General features: G+C 45.8%; 1 protein-coding gene across 8 annotated transcripts in view; it reads right to left on the minus strand.

Annotated features, from left to right (window-relative positions):
- LOC115087513 (dynactin subunit 1-like) overlaps positions 1–18,313 on the minus strand; it is a 281,663-nt gene that overhangs the window by 87,633 nt on the left and 175,717 nt on the right. For all 8 annotated transcript variants that reach the window (XM_029594829.1, XM_029594819.1, XM_029594856.1 and 5 more), the window contains 3 exons: positions 11,183–11,261; positions 3,939–4,098; positions 389–493 (listed from right to left, as the gene is read on the minus strand). In XM_029594829.1, coding sequence (XP_029450689.1) covers positions 389–493; positions 3,939–4,098; positions 11,183–11,261 — 344 coding nt within the window. The remainder of the gene's footprint in view (positions 1–388; positions 494–3,938; positions 4,099–11,182; positions 11,262–18,313) is intronic.

An 18,313-nucleotide genomic window follows, 5' to 3' on the forward strand; every position in this document is an offset into this window, starting at 1 on the left:
CAGACCTAAAACCAAAGCCCAAAGAAGAGGCACACCAAATATTTAACTGCATATGCAGTATATTTTGCAGTTTTAATGGCTGCAGTACCACAGTGAGCTGAGCTACATGGGGCAAAATTATGGCATGTAAGGGGTTAAACAAACATTTGCTCTCCATTAGCAATTTCAATATTTTCCTCATCTCTCTAATAGCTACTAAAATCATTTGCTAACTCCTGTGAGTTGGAGCTAGTGTCTTCAAATATGGCAGCCCCTTCAATAATCAACTTTACTTTTAAACACCAAACAGAAGCTGAGGAATTCTTTCTTTCAATAAACATCTTAGTGTAAAGTTTAATAAAAATCCTAACTGCTCTTAAGCTATTCTTCTGCTCTCCAAAGGTCTCACCAGGTCACCAACTGTCTCCTGCAGCTCCCGAACTTTTTCCTCTAAATCCAGGTTTCTTTCTGTCAACATCTCCACCATCTCTTCGGCACCCAGCGCGGCATCCACCTGTGAGAAACACCCCGCACAGAGAGAAAAGGGGTGAAGGTTAAACACCTCATATTGGCACCCTGAGGGAAAAAAAAATAACTGATTGCTTTAATTCTCCATTACACCAAGAATACAATTTTCAAAGCGATCTGCCAGGGTCAATTGGCCTGTCTGAAAATTGCTCTCTCCTTGGCTAAAAGTACTCATAGTCTTCCACAACAAGCATACTTTTAGCTGGTTAAAGAGAGGATTTTTCAGGTGTGCATTTAAGTTGGGGAAAGAAAACAGCACACACAGACACACAGACACACACACACACATGGTATTTTCAAACATGTGCACACAGTTTCTGTCCCCCCACACACCACTCCACAGGCATTTTTAGCTGGCTGACTTTAAAAAAAAACAAACAAAAAAACTACCCAGCTAGCCCATGGAGTAGAAGTACCTGTTACTTTTCAGTTACATGGTGCTATTTGAAAATCGCCCGCAAGTGTACAAGGGTGGACAGATTGCACTGCTTATAGTGCTGCATAAAGTTAAAGATGCTAGGGCTAGAAATATGTGAAACCGAGACAGCAAAGGCAAAACAGCATGATTCCACTGGAGCTGGATTGGAACCCATAACCAGGGATCAGCAGCATTGGCAGTGGTGGCCTATGTGGCTCTTCTATATGCAACTCCATGCCAGTAGTGCATGGACTTTTCTGCATGGGTCCATGGCAGCATACACCCATATTAATGGGAATATTGGACTCCAAAGCTGATCCAGACACCAGGGAAAAAAAAAAAAAAACGAACACCGGGTGCCTGCGCACAGGGATGCCACACACCATCACCAGCGGGCTCCCTGAAATAACTAACAGTGATGATAAAGACAGAAAGAAAGAAAAAAAGGTGAAAGAATCCATCTGGAACTGAGAGGGGAGGGGCGGTGTGTGATCCTTGATTGGGAGACCCGCCCCCTCTGATGTCATTGAGGACTGTGACGGACATTAAACGGCGCCAGAACACCGGATGCCTGCGCACAGGGATGCCACACACCATCACAACCGGGCTCCCTGAAATAACTAACAGTGATGAGAAAGACAGAAAGAAAGAAAAAAAGGTGAAAGAATCCATCTGGAACTGAGAGGGGAGGGGCGGTGTGTGATCCTTGATTGGGAGACCCGCCCCCTCTGATGTCACTGAGGACTGTGACGGACGTTAAATGGCGCCAGAACACCAGGCGTCGTGCGCTGAAGGGGCACTCCCCTTCATGCATCACGTATTGTTAGCCATTCCCCATGTTCTTTTATATCCCTTGTTAACAATCCCCATATTTAAATGTTTAATGTATTTGCAAAGGTAACGCATAAGTTCCTGCAAATTTTGTTTAAATGTAAAATCGAACACCGGTATATAAAAGTAAATAAATAAATAAAATAAATAAATAAATATTCAGCCACTATCCAGCTGCACATGTTAGCTAGATAAACTTATCTGAGATATACAGTGGTGTGGCTGTACCGCTGAATATATTTGGCTATCTTATAAGTTTATCTGGCTAACTTTAGGACAGCCAAATAGTGGTCTTATCTGGCTAATTAAGCTGGATAATGCAGAATATTGGCATTTATCCAGCTAACAGGGAGATGCATCAAGCCACGGTAGTGCTCTAGCGCACGTTAAACATTGTATCTTGCGCGATAGAGCACTATTGTGTCAATATTGCACAATATATAGAATATTTTGTATGGCCCGGCCCAGGTTGCCTCCACTATTACAATGATCTGCTTTGCATGCAATTTATATGAATGAATAATACAAATGCATGAAAAGCAGGTCATTACTAGACAATTTCATGTTAATATTTTATTGCTGCGGACCAAAAGTGGTCAGCCGCAATAAAATAATATCTCCCGGGGAATCATTAAATGTAACACGAGAGCCCTGGGAACCTAGCGTGGATCCTGAGGCTCCCGTGTTACATTTAAAGGGCCATGCAAAAAAAAAAAAAAAAGAACTGCCACAGTAAAAAATAAAAATTGAGCAGTGGTCAGGACCACTTGATACCCCAAAATTAAAAAAAAAGAAATTCTAATGTGGTGATGCACCCCCCCACCCCCCCAACCTGTCTTCACAAAATAAATAGCGCTCCCCAACCCCCCTTTCCAAATACATACATCATGGCAATGGTTCCCCCCACCCCAATAGTAATATAAACTCGTTGGGGGCAATAGTGCTCTCCTCCCCCTCCATCTCCTCCCCAAAAGTAGTAAAAAAAAATCCTCCTCACACCCAAGCAAGCACCCTTTTACAACCCTGACCCCCCCACCCACCCCCACCCCCACTCACATCAAACCTTCAAAACATGATAAAGGTCCCTCAATGGGGGCCAGGGTGCCCCATAGCCCCTGGCCTGGCTGGTGCATTTTTTCAAAATGGCGCTAACCTGACCTTGCCTTTATCAGGTGATGGGGCAAGTTCCAGGGATTGGACCTCAGTGATGTGGCACTGGTCCGATCCCCAGACCTTGCCACTGTTACATGACGGCGTCATTTCTCAAAATGGCACCGGCTAGGCACGGAGCTAGGGGGGGCACCCTGGGCCCATTGAGGGAGCTTCTTCGAGTCTTGAAGGTTTGGGAGATGCCGGGAGGGGGGGGGGGGGGTGTCTCCTTGAACCTCAATGAATTTTATTGTATATTTGGGAAGGAGGGTGAGGGGGATGGTTTTAGATCACTATTGGGGTGTGGTTCAGTGTCATGATGTATGTATTTGGAAAGGGGGTGGGGGGCACTATTTATTTTCTGAAGACATGTCTGGGGGGGTGGGGGTCTGTCGCTGCACGTGAAGTTCTTTTTTTTTTTAAACTCTGGGGTGCTGGAACCGCCTCGAGTGGCAGCCCTGGCTTCAACAGGATGTCAGCCCTGACCCCCGCTCAACTCGATATTTTTTTGCTGGGCTATTTTTCAGCGGCTGGCCTTTTAAGGTGATGGTGGTCCCTTGAGGTTGGAGCTGCCATCGCACCTAAAAGGGCCACTAGCCGCGTTGTTTTGTCCCATGGTGTTTGGCTGTAAGACAAAAAAAAAGTGCAACAGAGCTGTGATTTGTTTTGTGGGGAGAAGCCCCATTATCACAGTGACATCCCTCCTGTGAAAAGACATCACAACTTAGTGATTCTAGGTGTAAGTTAGTTGAATAAGTGGCTCTGTCTGGAACACTCCGTCCTACCCTTCATATAGCCACTTAACATTTTAGACAGATAAAAAACTAGCTGGCTAAGAGGCAGCCACTGACCATGCTCAGGTATTCGAATAGCGCCACTTAGCAAGCTAAGTCCGAATTTAACGGAGTAAGCTGCACTTAATATCATGCCCTCGGCTTCTATCTTACTTCTTCAGTCCTCCTATTCCTCATTGATTAGCCTTAAAACAGGATCACCTCCCCATACATCCTCAAATCTCCTGGGCTGGACTTGCCTGCTCCTTTAGCTCATCAATGGTCTTCTCGCCCTGCTTGATTTCTTCTTGCAGCTTCTCTCTCTGCTGGCGCAGTGTCTCCAGCTCATTATTCTTCTTCTCCATGTGCTTCTGGACCCTTGTATGCTCCTGCTTCTCTGATGCGGAAAGATCACGCATCCTGAAAAACATAGTTATTCATAAGTACTATAAAACAAATCAGTGCTATTAAGGAACCTCCCTCTTTCTTACTCCAGCTAATCTGTGCTTAAAACTATAAGTTTATAGAACAAGGCTGCTAGCTTTTCAGTGCCCCAAACACAGCAGAGGTTTCTTGGGTTGGCCTGATGAGCCAGGCATAGCTTTGTTCTGCTAAGTGGAAGATCTGGGCTTGATCCCTAGTCCTGGATTACTGTTCTTAGAGCCTGCTCTGGCAGAAACACGGCTATGGTCTTCTACCAGTGCCTCAATAAAAAAAACTGGTACATTTAAACCAACAGTGGAAGAATGTCAGCAGTTTTTAGGGTGCCCACATGTACACCATTATTAGCATCTGCAAAATGACACTTAAATTCTGCACTATGAGGCGTTAAGACTCAAGGGATCAACCACAAGGCCTTTTGTGCTTGGCAGAATAACATGAATACTAAACAAAAGAAACTGATGTTATGCATCCATGTGTGCACACCGGGTAATGCGTGCGCTTAGGTCTTAAAATCTACCCCTAAGGGTGGTGCTCCGGTCCTTCCCTTACTCTATATTTCTTTTTCTTAAGTATATATTACTTTTAGAGATGTGAATCGTGTGATCGATCGTCTTAACGATCAATTTTGGCTGGGAGGGGGAGGGAATCGGATCGTTGCAGTTTGGGTTTTTTAAATATCGTGTAAATCGAAAACCGGCACACTAAAACATCCCTAAAATAAATCCCCCACCCTCCCGAACCCCCCCAAAATCCCTTAAATTACCTGGGGTCCAGTGGGGGGGGGGAGGGCGGGAAAACCGGCACACTAAAACAACCCTAAAACCCACCCCGACCCTTTAAAATAAATCCCCCACCCTCCCGAACCCCCCCAAAATGCCTTAAATTACCTGGGGTCCAGAGGAAGGGTCCCGGTGTGATCCTTTCACTCTCGGACCTCCGTGCGTTGTAGAAATGGCGCCGGCGCTACCTTTGACCTGTCATATGACAGGGCAAAGGTAGCGCCGGCGCCATTTTGTTTTTTTTGTCCCCCGAAGGCAGGAGCGTAGGAGATCGCTCCCGGACCCCCAGGGACTTTTGGCCAGCTTGGGGGGGCCTCCTGACCCCCACAAGACTTGCCAAAAGTCCAGCGGGGGTCCAGAATGACCTCCTGCAGTCGAATCGTGTTGCCTTACGGCCGGCGCCATTTTGCGCAAAATGGCGCCGGCGCCATTTCTACAATGTACGGAAGTCCGAGAGTGAAAGATCACACCGGGACCCTTCCTCTGGACCCCAGGTAATTTAAGGCATTTTGGGGGGGTTCGGGAGGGTGGGGGATTTATTTTAAAGGGTCGGGGTGGGTTTTAGGGTTGTTTTAGTGTGCCGGTTTTCCCGCCCTCCCCTTCCCCTCCCCCTTCCCCCGATTTACGATTTTTTAACGATAAATCGGGGAAATTGTTATTGTATCGTGGCTCTAACGATTTTTGACAATTTAAAATATATCGGACGATATTTTAAATCGTCAAAAAACGATTCACATCCCTAATTACTTTTATTACTTGCAGCATGGGTAAGAGGAAAGGTAGGGGCAGAGCATTCCCCGATGTTTCGGAGCGATCACTTTCTTTGGGCTTGATGGACCATCATGTTATCTGGAGCCAGGAGTTTTTAGCGAGCTCCATGGATGTGTCCTTGGGCGGTCAGTCGAGAGGTGTTCCTTCGCTGACAACCCCGGACCCTGAATCATCTTTCTCTCCAGAACCATGTCGGGCTCCTCCTCAGCTTGGCCCCCCCGCAGACGGTGCTAATGTGATCGGTTTGCTCCCGTCGCACCCCGATGACCTCGGTCAGCTGGTAGTTCCAGCGTTGGGTGGAGCCAGCATGGAGGGAAAAACTGAAGGAGCTGGTTGCCGGCTCAGTGAGGGAGCTGAATCTTTGTCAGCTATTTCCCTTATTCTTTCGACGGATGGGTCTTGTGGAGGGGTTACAACTGAGGTAATAACTGCTTCTTTATCAAAACCTCCTAACATTACTCTGGATATAATTTGGGAAGCTATTACTAACCTATCTAACCAGGTATCACAATTTGTCTCTCAACATTGTGAACTCTCTAATAGATTTAATACTTCTCAGTCACAAGTATTGGAATTAAAATCTCAAGTGGAATCTCTGGAGTCCAAGGGGATAATTATACAGAAATCAGTAGATACTATTTTGGCTGGACATTTGTTTCTACAAAATAAAATGGAAAATTTGGAAAATAATATATGACGTTGCAATCTTAAGATTTTTAATTTTCCAATGAAAAGGTTTACCTCACCGGTTGAGATGTTACCTAGATATTTTGTGGAGGTTTTATCTATTAAAGAAAATCTGCTTCCACCCATTTCAAAAGCCTATTATCTGCCAAATGTGAAAGTTTCCCACTCGAAAAATACTCCTGCAGATGCTGCTCCTACTGATTTATCTCATCTATCCTCCTTCCTTGAGAATTCAATGGAAGAAGTTATTACATTTTCTACTTTAATTGTCGCCTTTGCTTTGGACTTGGATCGGGGCTTTATATTGAAAATGTTTTTCCATAAGAGAGATATATTGTTCCTAGTATTAAAGATTCGTATGTTTCCAGAATTATCCAAAGTAACACAGTCTAAAAGAAACATTTTTTGCTAATGCGCCCTGCCGTTGTTAGTTTGGGTGTTTCCTTTTGGTTGTATTTCCCTTGTAAGTGTGTTATTAAATATCGTGGGGTTAAGTATGTGTTTTTTGACCTCTCCCAGCTTAATATTTTTCTTAATGATAAAATTAGACAAAATTCTGTTACCCTTACATCCAGCTCATAATTATTGTGGCTCGATGTAAATTTTGTAAACCCTAGACTCTAGTGTAGTTGAGCCTTTCTTTTTTCTTTTGTATAATCTATAATATTTCCTCTCATATTTGCTATTGGAATTCCCTTACCTTGAGGTCTGACAAGGTATTACTGAGATCTTATATTTCTTATTATGTTATTTTCCTATATTACTTGGTCTCTCTATACCATTTCTTGTCAAGTCGTTTCAAACTTGTTAATTGATTTAAAATGATAAATAAAGAGTTACAAAGAAATAAATAAAAAGAAGAAAGGACTACAGTCTTTGTGCTGAAAGAGTAGCTAAGGTAGCCAAATATAAACTAAAAAGCAGAGGAGCTAGAATTGCCCCCTGCACCACACCACATTTTTAACAGTCTACCGTCTGACAGATTGTTAGCCCAGTCAAGCTATATCAGCAATACAACAGAAAGAAATCTGTACAACAAGCCCTAAGTCAGCAAGACAAGACAGAAGCAATTGATAGCCCACAGTATCACATGCAGCTGACATATCAATAGAAACAAACAATGAGGGCATTAAGACCTCTATCCGCTCTGACCCTGACTTCATTAGCAAGGGCAGTCAAAGCTGTCTCTCTGCTGTGACAAGCACAAAATCCAGACTGTCCAGGATGGAAAACAGTTGTACAAGGAAATGATTTAACTGATTAAATACCTCATTTTCCATCACTTTTCCTTTAAAAAGGCAGATTACAAACTGGCCTAAAACAAGCATGTAAAATTCATGGACCCTTGTTGCTGTGGTGAGGTTGACTCAACCTACAGGAAAGGCCCTGTAGGTCCTCACCGATAGCTGGCGGACCGAGGCTGAGAAGAGACGGGTCATTAGCTTCACCTATACCAATCCCTTTCCCCTTGGGTTGAGCCCTCGGGTTCTGGCAGGTCTTAGGTGAGATTCTCTTAGGAGTAGGCAAGAGCGTAGGTTCGGAGTCAGGCTAGGGTCAGAGGCAGGTGGAAGATGAGAATGGTCAATGTCCAGGCTAAGCTTGGTGGCTGGTGACAGACAAGGATGGTTGGAGTCCAGGCTGAGATTGGAGGCAGGTGGAAGGCAAGAATGGTCAGAGTCCAGGCTAAGATCAAATCCAGAAGGCAATCCGAGAGAAGTGTGGGAGTCAAGGAGATGGATAGAGACCATATAGCAAGATGGGGCAGAGGCAGATAAGACAAGGCTGGAGAGATGAGGCAGGCTGGTTTGGAGAGATGAGGCAGGAACAGGAGCAGAAGCAGGACCACAGGACAAAGCAGCAACTCACACTGCACACTAGATGCAGGCAACCTGTTGCTGAGGCAAAAGAAATCAACCTGGGAAGCCCTTTATAGGTCTGAGCCAGTGATATCATCAGGAGGCATCGTGGGGACTTTCCCGTCATGGGTCCTTTAAGAGGAGAGAAGTCTGGCTCGCGTGTGCCTAGCAGAGCCTGGAATAGGAGCAGTGATGGCGGCGTCCTGCCATGCAGCATGCGGGTAGCAGCATTCTGCCATGGGGAGAAGAAGCCAGCTGATCAGTGCAGCTTGCAGAAATGCATCAGAGCGAGTATTTCTGGATCATATGAATCTTTTTTTCAGTGAGGGATACACCCTAGCTTCCTTCAGAGCAGACAGACAACTCTACTCCAGGCTGTTATTTATTATAGTAAATAACTATCCAAGCCCATATTCTTCTTCTTAACTAATTTAGAAGGCAGAGAATCAAGAGCAGAAGAAGTACACGCATTAACAGATGATTATGGAGGTAATTCTGAAAAGGATTTATGCACACAATTTTCAAAAGCCCATTTACACATGTAAAACCTTTTGAAAATCCAGTGAAATTTCAAAGGGATACATGAATAAAAGTAGCAATTTTCAAAAGCCCATATATGCATGGAAAAAAACAGTTTTACATTCGTAAATTCTTTTGAAAATTACCTCCAATTTCTTTTACAAGCCAAACAATGAGATTGGATTAAGGGACTTAAATTTGCTCATAAAACCAAGTGATTCACAATCAGAATTGCTCCCACTGTCTGCACCAGAGTCATTTAAAAGTGATTGTGATATTGAGAGAGAATTTGTCTCATATCTTTGAAATATTTTCCTACAAGAAACAGCAAAAGATTCAGCAGACAACTGATGACATTTCTCACACTTAAATTTCGAAGCTCATATCGCCATATACACTAATTATCCCTCTTATTTAAATAATTAGTATTGCTTAATTTATTCTCGAGCCACATGGCAACAGCAAATTTTCTGGTGCACCACCAACTTTAAGCAGTCACTCTCCCAAAACACCACATGGCACACAAAAGCTGTTGTTCAAAATAAAAGTCTTTACTGGTCTCTTATGGCAGGCAAACACAATTCATAGTAGTACACTTGTCTGGTGCACCAAACAGTATGGAAAAATAAATCCAATAGCAAGAAAAATAAACTCAGTCTCTCACATTAAAAAATGCTGCAGACCCTGGGCAGGTAAGTTCTCTGGGGAGGGAACCCTTCTTTTAGGGATCTCCCCTGGTACCTGTTCTGGATGCCGTTCTCATTTCTTGCTCCCAATTCAAAATCTCACAGCATACAAGCCTCTGACTGATTCCCTTTTTCTGTTAGCAACTCTTCAGGACCTTCCTAAGCTGATCAGTTTCCTCTCTGAACTTCCACCAAGAATAATGTTCTCTGGACAGAAGAGGAATATGGACTTAAACCACTCTTCCTTAAGACTACTTATCTTCACACATCCTCTCAGGAATTCACTCCCTGGAACCCCAAAACGTCTTCCCACTTTTGGAGACCTGGGCACCCCGACCTTGACCTTCTCAGGACAGGAACATTTCTTCAGACATCAGTCTGTTGAGAGGGGCCCACTCCTGGTCCTTTCCCTGTGGAAAGAAAGAGCCCACAGCAGCACCACTTTGAAGATGTGGCACCTTCAGGCTGCAGACTGATTCTTAGAAACTCCCCCGCACTCACTCAAGCACAGGAGTTTAGTTAAAATTAGGACATTTCCACTGGGGAATGTCAAACCTCTCCAAACACGCCTTCTCTACATTGGCATCACTGGCAGAGTCAGAATCTGTTGAGACCACTGACATTGCACTAGCAAAAGGCAACTACACTAGTAAGGGGCAAATCTGAGGGTCCCCTTATACCTAGATTTAGACTCCTACGTTAGGTGCCTAGTGTTGAAAATCAATGCTGAGCACTTAGCATTTTTCCCCCATGCTAACTCCGCCTCTGTAGCAACACACTTTTAGGCTACTAAATTTAAGCATGTAGTGAAACTAGGAGCCTACATTTAGACACTCAGTCCTATTACAGTTTCAAAAGGTCCATTTTAGGATCCTAACTCCCAAAGTTTGAAAATCAGCCTCTTAATGTTTGAAGATTAGGTGGTTGTATGATACTTTAAGTTAACTCAACTGAAGGTATAACGTATGTGTGTTGTTTACACATGTACATTTCTTAAACCTTAATGTACACATATTGCTATGTCCCTGTAATCCCTGGGTAGGACAGATCCTTTACTTGGCACCTAAGGGCACATAGAAAGAAAAATAGAGACAGACCTTTTATAAGCAGTTTCTCTCAGTCTCTATACAAGTCCTTCTCCCTACCGAATAGTTTTCATCTGAGGTCAAAAGTTCAAAAATGTGGGGATGAACAATAGCTCTTATACCCTGCTTCTTTGCAATTTAGCCCAGTTTCTGTCCTTAGAGTACAGCAGCAATAATTATACAGTCTCAGCATCCAATAAACACACATCAGAGGAATTGTGGTTTCCAGTTTCTTTACTGATAGTTTGGTTAGATGATTGAATAATATTTACACTTCTCGCATTTGATTGATTAGCAGCAATAAATAATAAGACAGCAGATAGAATAAACTTCTGACTCCACGTCTTCTAGCAAAGTCCGAACTTCTAGTGGAAGTTCTATATTTTCCCCAAATTCCTCTTTGTATCCAGTTTCTTAAATTTCTTAGATTATGCAGATTATATTTAATTTAATCTTCCTTCACTCCCCCAATTTATTTTCTTGTCTCTTCCCTTGGGAGATGGTTAGAATATACATATAGTCCTCATATTTAATCAGAACTCAGTCCCAGATTTAATAGTCTTCCAGAAATCCTCTTTAAATACTTCTAGTCCCTAAGCAGCACCTGAAGGGTACGTCATTCTCCTTTGTTTTATTTTGAATATCTACCTCGATAAACTCATAGAGGAAGGATCTACCTGACAAGGGCTTCCTTCAGCCTGGCATTTTGTTCCTCAAGTTGTTTGACTTGGTAACTGGATGCTGCTCCATCTGAACCTGAAGAAACGAGAGAAAGGGAAGACCCTTTGTCAAAAAAAAAAAAAAAAAAGAAAATTGGCCATGTCACTGTTCAACATAATAAAATCTAGATGTAAATCCACTGAGAGCCATCAGTTTGATACTTGAAAGCTAGTCAATTTCCTTGGGTCCAATAAGAGGTCTCACCTGAAATTGCTGGTTAACCTTTATTCCTACATATCTTAGTGGACTAATATAGCAAGTACACTATATACGCCACAAAATAAAACAACTTACACATGTGGCTAAGTGTACACCTGCACAAAATACTCAGCAAGACTTGCCAAGTGGGTGCTCGCAAATGATGTGAAAACCTGACAACTACTGCTAGTGTATACTCACTCGCAACATACAATGCTCCGCAGCACCCACGAGCAAACACGGAATACAGAAGAAAATTACCACATGTTATTCCTGCTGTTTTCTTCAAACAGCTTGTTATGAATAGTGGCAAGAAATGCAGCAGAGCGAGCTTGTCTCGCTCAGCGTAGATAACGGGAGGAAAGCGAGCTGTATGAAGGGTTAATAAAGGGCTAGATACATAATGAAAATAAGGCGGGAGTAGGAATAATTGTGGGGACCAATAAGAGTTTAGGATTTTGAATAGGCGAGCGGGGATTGGATGAGGAGGGAATGTGAAGAAGGAGAAACGGTTACGCTCCTCAGTCGGACGAGGAACGGCTGAGGCGGCGGGCTAAGGCTTTTCTGGAGAGATTTGAGGTTGTTGTGGTAAACTCAGTTTGGGGTAGGGTATTTCACATTTGGTTTCGTATGCTCAATTGGTTATTGTGGAAGTTAATTCGGTGATACAGTTAAAACATTAAAAAAATAAAATAAAATAAAATAAATAAACAATTATATAATTTTACATTAGTCAATTGAATATTATTGGTAGAGGGTGGGGTCCCGGTCCGATAATGCCTAAAAAAGTCAAGGACCGCGCCTGCCCCCCAGCCCGCCCCTCGGCACCCTCCTCTCTCCTCCGGGCCTCCGCCTCCGCGGCTTCAGTCTCTCCTAGCCGGCTCGCGCGCTCTGCGGCTCCCCCTGCCTCCTCCCGCGTCGCGGTTCCACCTCCAGACCCCCCCCAGGGCGCGTTTTCTCTGCCCCGCCTTCAGTTACCTGGTGGTGAGATGGTTGACTCGGGCGAGAGCGGCCCTGAGTCGGCCGAGGCGGCAGCAGAGGATCCTCGGGATCCCCCAGGCGCGGCGACTGACGGTGATAGAGATGAAGCGGAGGTATCATTGTATGCCTCTGCCGCCGAGTTCAGTTTTCTTGATGAAGACCAGGGCGTGCGCCGCGCTCACCCGCCCAGTGACGCCTCTCCTCTCGCTCCTTCGCAGCGCTCCCGCGGGCGCGCCACTGCCGTTACAGGCGCTTTTTCGCGTGCCATGCTGTCCCCGGCTGCTCCCGGGCCCAGCTGCGCGCCGGCTCGCATTCCCCGCAGAGCAAAAGGGCGGGTTCATAGCGTTTCACGTGGTCGTGGGGCTGTCCGGCATACTGTGGGGTCCCTGCCCACCCCGCATGAGGGTTTTTCCGCCCAGATAGCCAGGTCCCCGGTTTCGAGGGTGGAGGGGGAGGGAGTGGATTTGCGGAAGTCTTTTTTCCGCCGGACTAGTGCAGGAGCGGGCAGGGCGTCGCGGAGGCAGGGGGTTGTAAGCAGGCCTATTAGTATGGGTGGTAAGGGCCAGGTTCGGGGCTGCAGAGGTAGGAGTTCAGGCCGTGAGGTACTTGAAGGTCCAGGCTCGCTGCGTGTTATCCAAATGAACAAAGATTATGCGGGGGAGTCAGAGGATCATTTCGGGGGTTGGACAGCTTGGGGAAGCCGGGGAACAGGGTTTAGTGGGCAGATGCCCAGTAGCGGGCCGGCGGGCTTGGCACTTCGGGGTAGGCCTAAAGGCGATTGGCTTCAGGTAAGCACCAGCAGAGAGGGAAAGAAGGAATTGGCTAGTCAGTTCGGCGGCACGCTGGGGTGGGAGGGGGACGGGAAGTTTTGTGTTTTTCAGAGCCGGAAGAGGACGACAGGCCAGGTACGTCGATGCAGGAGTCTTGGAGAAATAGAGCGTTTGAGGGTGAAGAGACGAGTCGAGGTGAAGAATCAGAAAGAGGAGAGCACAGCAATCCACGTCAGCGTGTACGGAAGGTCCCTCAAGGAGCAGGTGAGGACCTGAAAAGGAAGAGAGGTGGCAAAAGGAAGTACAAACGTAAACAAAAAAGTACTTCGTCTAGTTACTCATCCAGCGATTCGGATTCCTCCGATGAGTCTTCGGAGTCAGGTCCTAAATATACTGCGGTATTAGAGGAAGGGCCTAGGCACAGTGCAGGGCAATCGGGATGTGCCATCTTGGCCGAGCTTTGGGAGGGAGTGCCGAGCAAATTGCGCAGGCGGATCAGAAAGCGGAGATATGTTAATATCTTCAGGTTGTTGGAGGGGAGACGGGGGATTAAGAAAAGTAAGAAAAAGGATAAAAAGAAGCATCATAAGTCTGGTGAGGTGAAAGTCGCAAAAAATATAGTTAACTGGGTCCGGGGATTTTTAAGGTTGGCTAGTGTGGTGGGTCATTATGATTCATCTCAATATGGGGCGTTGTTGTCATATGCTGATAGCATATTGGGGGCGTTTCGGGATTATGAAGGTTGGGCATGGCTCAACTATGATGAGAAATTTCGGGATAAGATGGCGGGTAGTAGGGCAATGTCATGGGGCTCACAGGATATTAATTTGTGGTTAACACAAATGTCCTTTAAGGGTGTGCGGGGACAAAAGGCAGCCGGTCCGGGGGTTAGCAGGGCAGGAGGGGGAGTCGGGACTAGTAGTCTTGGGGGGACGGGACATTCCTTTCGGGCTATTGGGCAAATACCTAAGGGAACACAAGGGGCCAAGCATAAGGCGGGAGGGAATGATACCTGTTGGAGATTCAATAAAGCGGTGTGTTTATTCCCAGCCTGTAAGTTCCGGCATGCTTGTTCTACCTGTGGAGGAGCGCATGCCGCCCTCAAATGTGGACAGGGAGCTAGCGGTTCTCAGGGACGGGGGGGACAGGTTTAATTCCTTGCGAGAGGTGGCACAATCTCCGGTGTTGTTAGGAGCAATGACCCCCTGGTTAGCGAGGTATCCCAACTGTAAAGATGCCCAGCTCTTATTTGAGGGATTCCACGGGGGTTTTGTGATACCGGTTGTTGAAGGGGGAGGGAATGTTAGGGGTAGGAATGCTCGATCTGCGGGTATGAAGGCGGAGATAGTTCAAGAAAAAATTGGGGCAGAAGTTAGGTTAGGGAGGGTGGCGGGGCCGTTTGATGTTCAACCATATGTTAATATGCACTTGTCTCCAGTTGCAGTGATTCCTAAGAAGGAGGCAGGTAAGTTCCGATTCATATTAAACTTATCACATCCTCGGGGACGGTCGGTGAATGATCGGATACCGCGGGAGTTTTGTTCTGTACGTTATGCTTCTTTCGATGAGGCAGTTAGTTTAGTTCGGTCTGCGGGGAGAGGAGCGTTGTTGGCAAAAGCGGATATTGAGTCGGCATTTAGGCTTTTGCCCATCCACCCAAGTTGTTTTCCTCTGTTGGGATTTTATTTTGAAGGCAAGTATTACGTTGATAAATGTTTACCGATGGGTTGTGCAGTTTCGTGTGCATTTTTCGAGGCGTTTAGCACATTTATTCACTGGGTAGTGGAAGAACATACGGGTTTAAGAGGTATGTTACATTATTTAGATGATTTCTTATTTGTCGGTCCAGCGGAGTCTGATATTTGTGAGAGACAATTGGGAGGGTTTTTGCAGGTGGCAAAGATGTTTGGCGTCCCGATAGCAGTAAAGAAAACGGAAGGGCCAGTATCCAGATTAGTGTTTCTCGGTATTGAACTGGATTCTGTATCAATGGAAGCGCGCTTACCAGGGGAGAAGGTGGAGCGTTTGCGGGATTTAGTGCAGAAGGTAGGCAGGGCTACTAAAGTCACTTTGCGTGATATGCAGTCCCTGATAGGAGCACTTAATTTTGCGTGTAGAGTAATCCCGATGGGGAGAGCGTTTATCAGAAGGTTGTCCAGTACTACGGTAGGTATTCGCGCTAGTTATCATTTTATTAGGGTAACACGCAGGGTAAAGGATGAGTTGAGAGTTTGGGAATCCTTCCTTGAATCGTTTAACGGAGTATGTATCATGCAAAGTGAGGAGATAACTAATAGGGAATTAGAGTTATTTACGGATGCCGCCGGCGGAGTAGGTTTCGGTGTTTATTTTCAAGGCAGTTGGTGCGCAGAAAAGTGGCCGGCAGATTGGAAGGAAGGAAGCTTGACCGGGAATATTAATTTTCTGGAACTATTTCCTATTGTCGTCGCGTTGCATCTCTGGGGTCAACGGTTAGCTAATAGAAAGGTTTTGTTCTGGTGCGATAATCTGGGGGTAGTACAGGTTATTAACAGACAGTCGGCAAAATGTCCTAGAGTATCAGAGTTATTGAGGGAGATGGTTTTTCAATGTTTAATGTTAAATGTCACTATGCGAGCGAGACATGTGCCAGGGGAGCAGAATGTAATTGCGGATGCTCTTTCTCGTTTTAAGTGGCAGGAATTCCGAGACATGGCGCCGGAAGCAAAGAGGGATGGGGAGCAGTTTCCAGAGCATCTGTGGCGGCTGGGTCGGTTGCAGCATGGTCGTTAATCCAGAAGTCATTGGCTCCATCCACCTGGAATGCATATATGAGAGGATGTAGAGTGATAGGACAGTATTTAGTAGGATTGGGATGGAAGGGAGGTCCCGTGGGAGCGAAGGAGTTGGTGGGATTTGTTTTATGGGCACGGGATGAGGGATATTCATTGTCTGCTGTGTGTTCGCACTTGGCTGGCTTTTCGTTCTTCCAGAAATTAAAAGGATGGGGTAATCCGACAGGGAGTTTTGTTTTACAACGAGTGTTGAGGGGATGGAGAAGGGAGCAAGGTAGGGGGCCGGATAAGCGGCTTCCGATTCGTTTTGAAGATTTGGGGGTACTAGTGGGTAGTTTGCCGCAGGTCTGTTGGTCTGGTTATGAGGTGCTTTTATTTCAAACAGCTTTTGTGTTGGCATTTTTTGGTGCCATGCGTGTGAGCGAGCTCGTTGCAAGGTCCAACTCAAGCAAGTCTCGGACGGGTTTATTGGCAGAGAATGTATGGGTCTGTAATCGAGCGGTGACTATTTGTATTCATCGTTCCAAGGTAGACCAGCAAGGTAAAGGGCAATTTGTTACATTAGTGCCTGCGGTGGATGAGCTGGTGTGCCCAGTGCGAAGTGTTCAGCGGTTAGTGAATGTGAGACCTCGGAAAGGTGGTTTATTGTTGATACATAAGGATGGTTCCCCGATGACGGTTTATCAGTTTGTACAGGTGTTAAAAAAGGTCTTACGGTTTCTGGGATGGAACGAAGGGCGATATACCTCTCATTCGTTTCGGATCGGTGCGGCGACAACGGCGGCTGAGAGGGGATTGTCAGCCAGTGACATTCAGTTAATCGGACGGTGGAAGTCTGGCGCTTATCAGTCCTATGTCCGGAAAGGGCGCTAAATGGCGTAAGGATATAGGGGATGATTAGTGGTTCGATCGAGAGGGGGGGATAGCAGTAAGGAATTAGGTTGATACTAATGTTGATGTGTTTTTTACAGAACGGAGTTTGCATCGGGGGGCAGGCGAATGGGCCTGGGTGGTGGGCCATTCGTTCATACATTGGGCGCAACGGAGAGCTGCACAGAGACCTTATGGAGAACATCTGGAGCTGGAATTGCTGCATTGGAATGTCCGATGGCTCAGTCGTCGAGGGATGAAGTGGGATGGACTATTGCCCTTCCTTCAAGCATGCGTGCTGGAATTGCCGACGCCGAAGATTGTGCTAATACACTTGGGGGGTAACGATATTGGGGATGGGACATGTAAGGACTTAATAACAAAAATCAAGAAGGATTTTAGTTGTTTGTTGAACGCGATGCCTGACACGCGGATGGGATGGTCAGACATCATTGTGCGGATAAAGTTTTTGGGAGTGCCTTTATGGTGTAAAGGTGTGAAGAAATTGAATAAACAAGTTGGGAGGTGGGTTGAGAAGCAAGGGGGGTTTTGGATAACACATGAATGGGCATGGGAGGTTATACCGGGATTCTTTAGATCCGATGGTGTGCATTTGTCTGACATTGGGTTAGATTTATTTAATAATGACATAGAAGAAGGTTTGACTCAATTGGTTAGAAGTTTTAGGACCGCAGTGGGGGGGAACAGTGACGGCTGAAGTCGTCAGTGTTCTGTGGCGGGGAACCCGAGCCCAAAGGTTGTTGAATTTATGTTATGGTTAAAAAGTTGTATGGCGGGGGTGGAGAATCTTGTGTAGTGCGGGGGGGCTGCTATACGAGATTGCCAAGGAGCAGGAGGGGGGCTGATGCTCAGCGGCGTTGAATTATAGGAGCCTGACCACTGGAAGAGGTGGGGGGCGCAATGGACAATGTTATGAAAAAGGGGGTATATGTGTATTGTTAAAAATTTTGTTGATGGGCTCGGGTTTTGTTAATAAACTGCGGCCTTTTTATTGATCCAAACAAAGAGTCATGTCGTTTGTGACAGAGGTTCAAAAGGAGTGGGTTGGGGGTAAAAGGAGGTGTGATGAATAAGCGAGTCGGATATCTCCCAGTTAATGCAGCAGAGCGAGCTTGTCTCGCTCAGCGTAGATAACGGGAGGAAAGCGAGCTGTATGAAGGGTTAATAAAGGGCTAGATACATAATGAAAATAAGGCGGGAGTAGGAATAATTGTGGGGACCAATAAGAGTTTAGGATTTTGAATAGGCGAACGGGGATTGGATGAGGAGGGAATGTGAAGAAGGAGAAACGGTTACGCTCCTCAGTCGGACGAGGAACGGCTGAGGCGGCGGGCTAAGGCTTTCCCTCCCTCCCACCCGATTGAGGATACGCAGGAAGGTTAGGGTGTCCCAGTAGGGAAAGTTGTCGCAGGAAGCGGGGAACCCGAGCCCAAAGGTTGTTGAATTTATGTTATGGTTAAAAAGTTGTATGGCG

Source organism: Rhinatrema bivittatum, chromosome 1 (assembly GCF_901001135.1).
Source record: "Rhinatrema bivittatum chromosome 1, aRhiBiv1.1, whole genome shotgun sequence".
Taxonomy (NCBI): Eukaryota; Metazoa; Chordata; class Amphibia; order Gymnophiona; family Rhinatrematidae; genus Rhinatrema; species Rhinatrema bivittatum.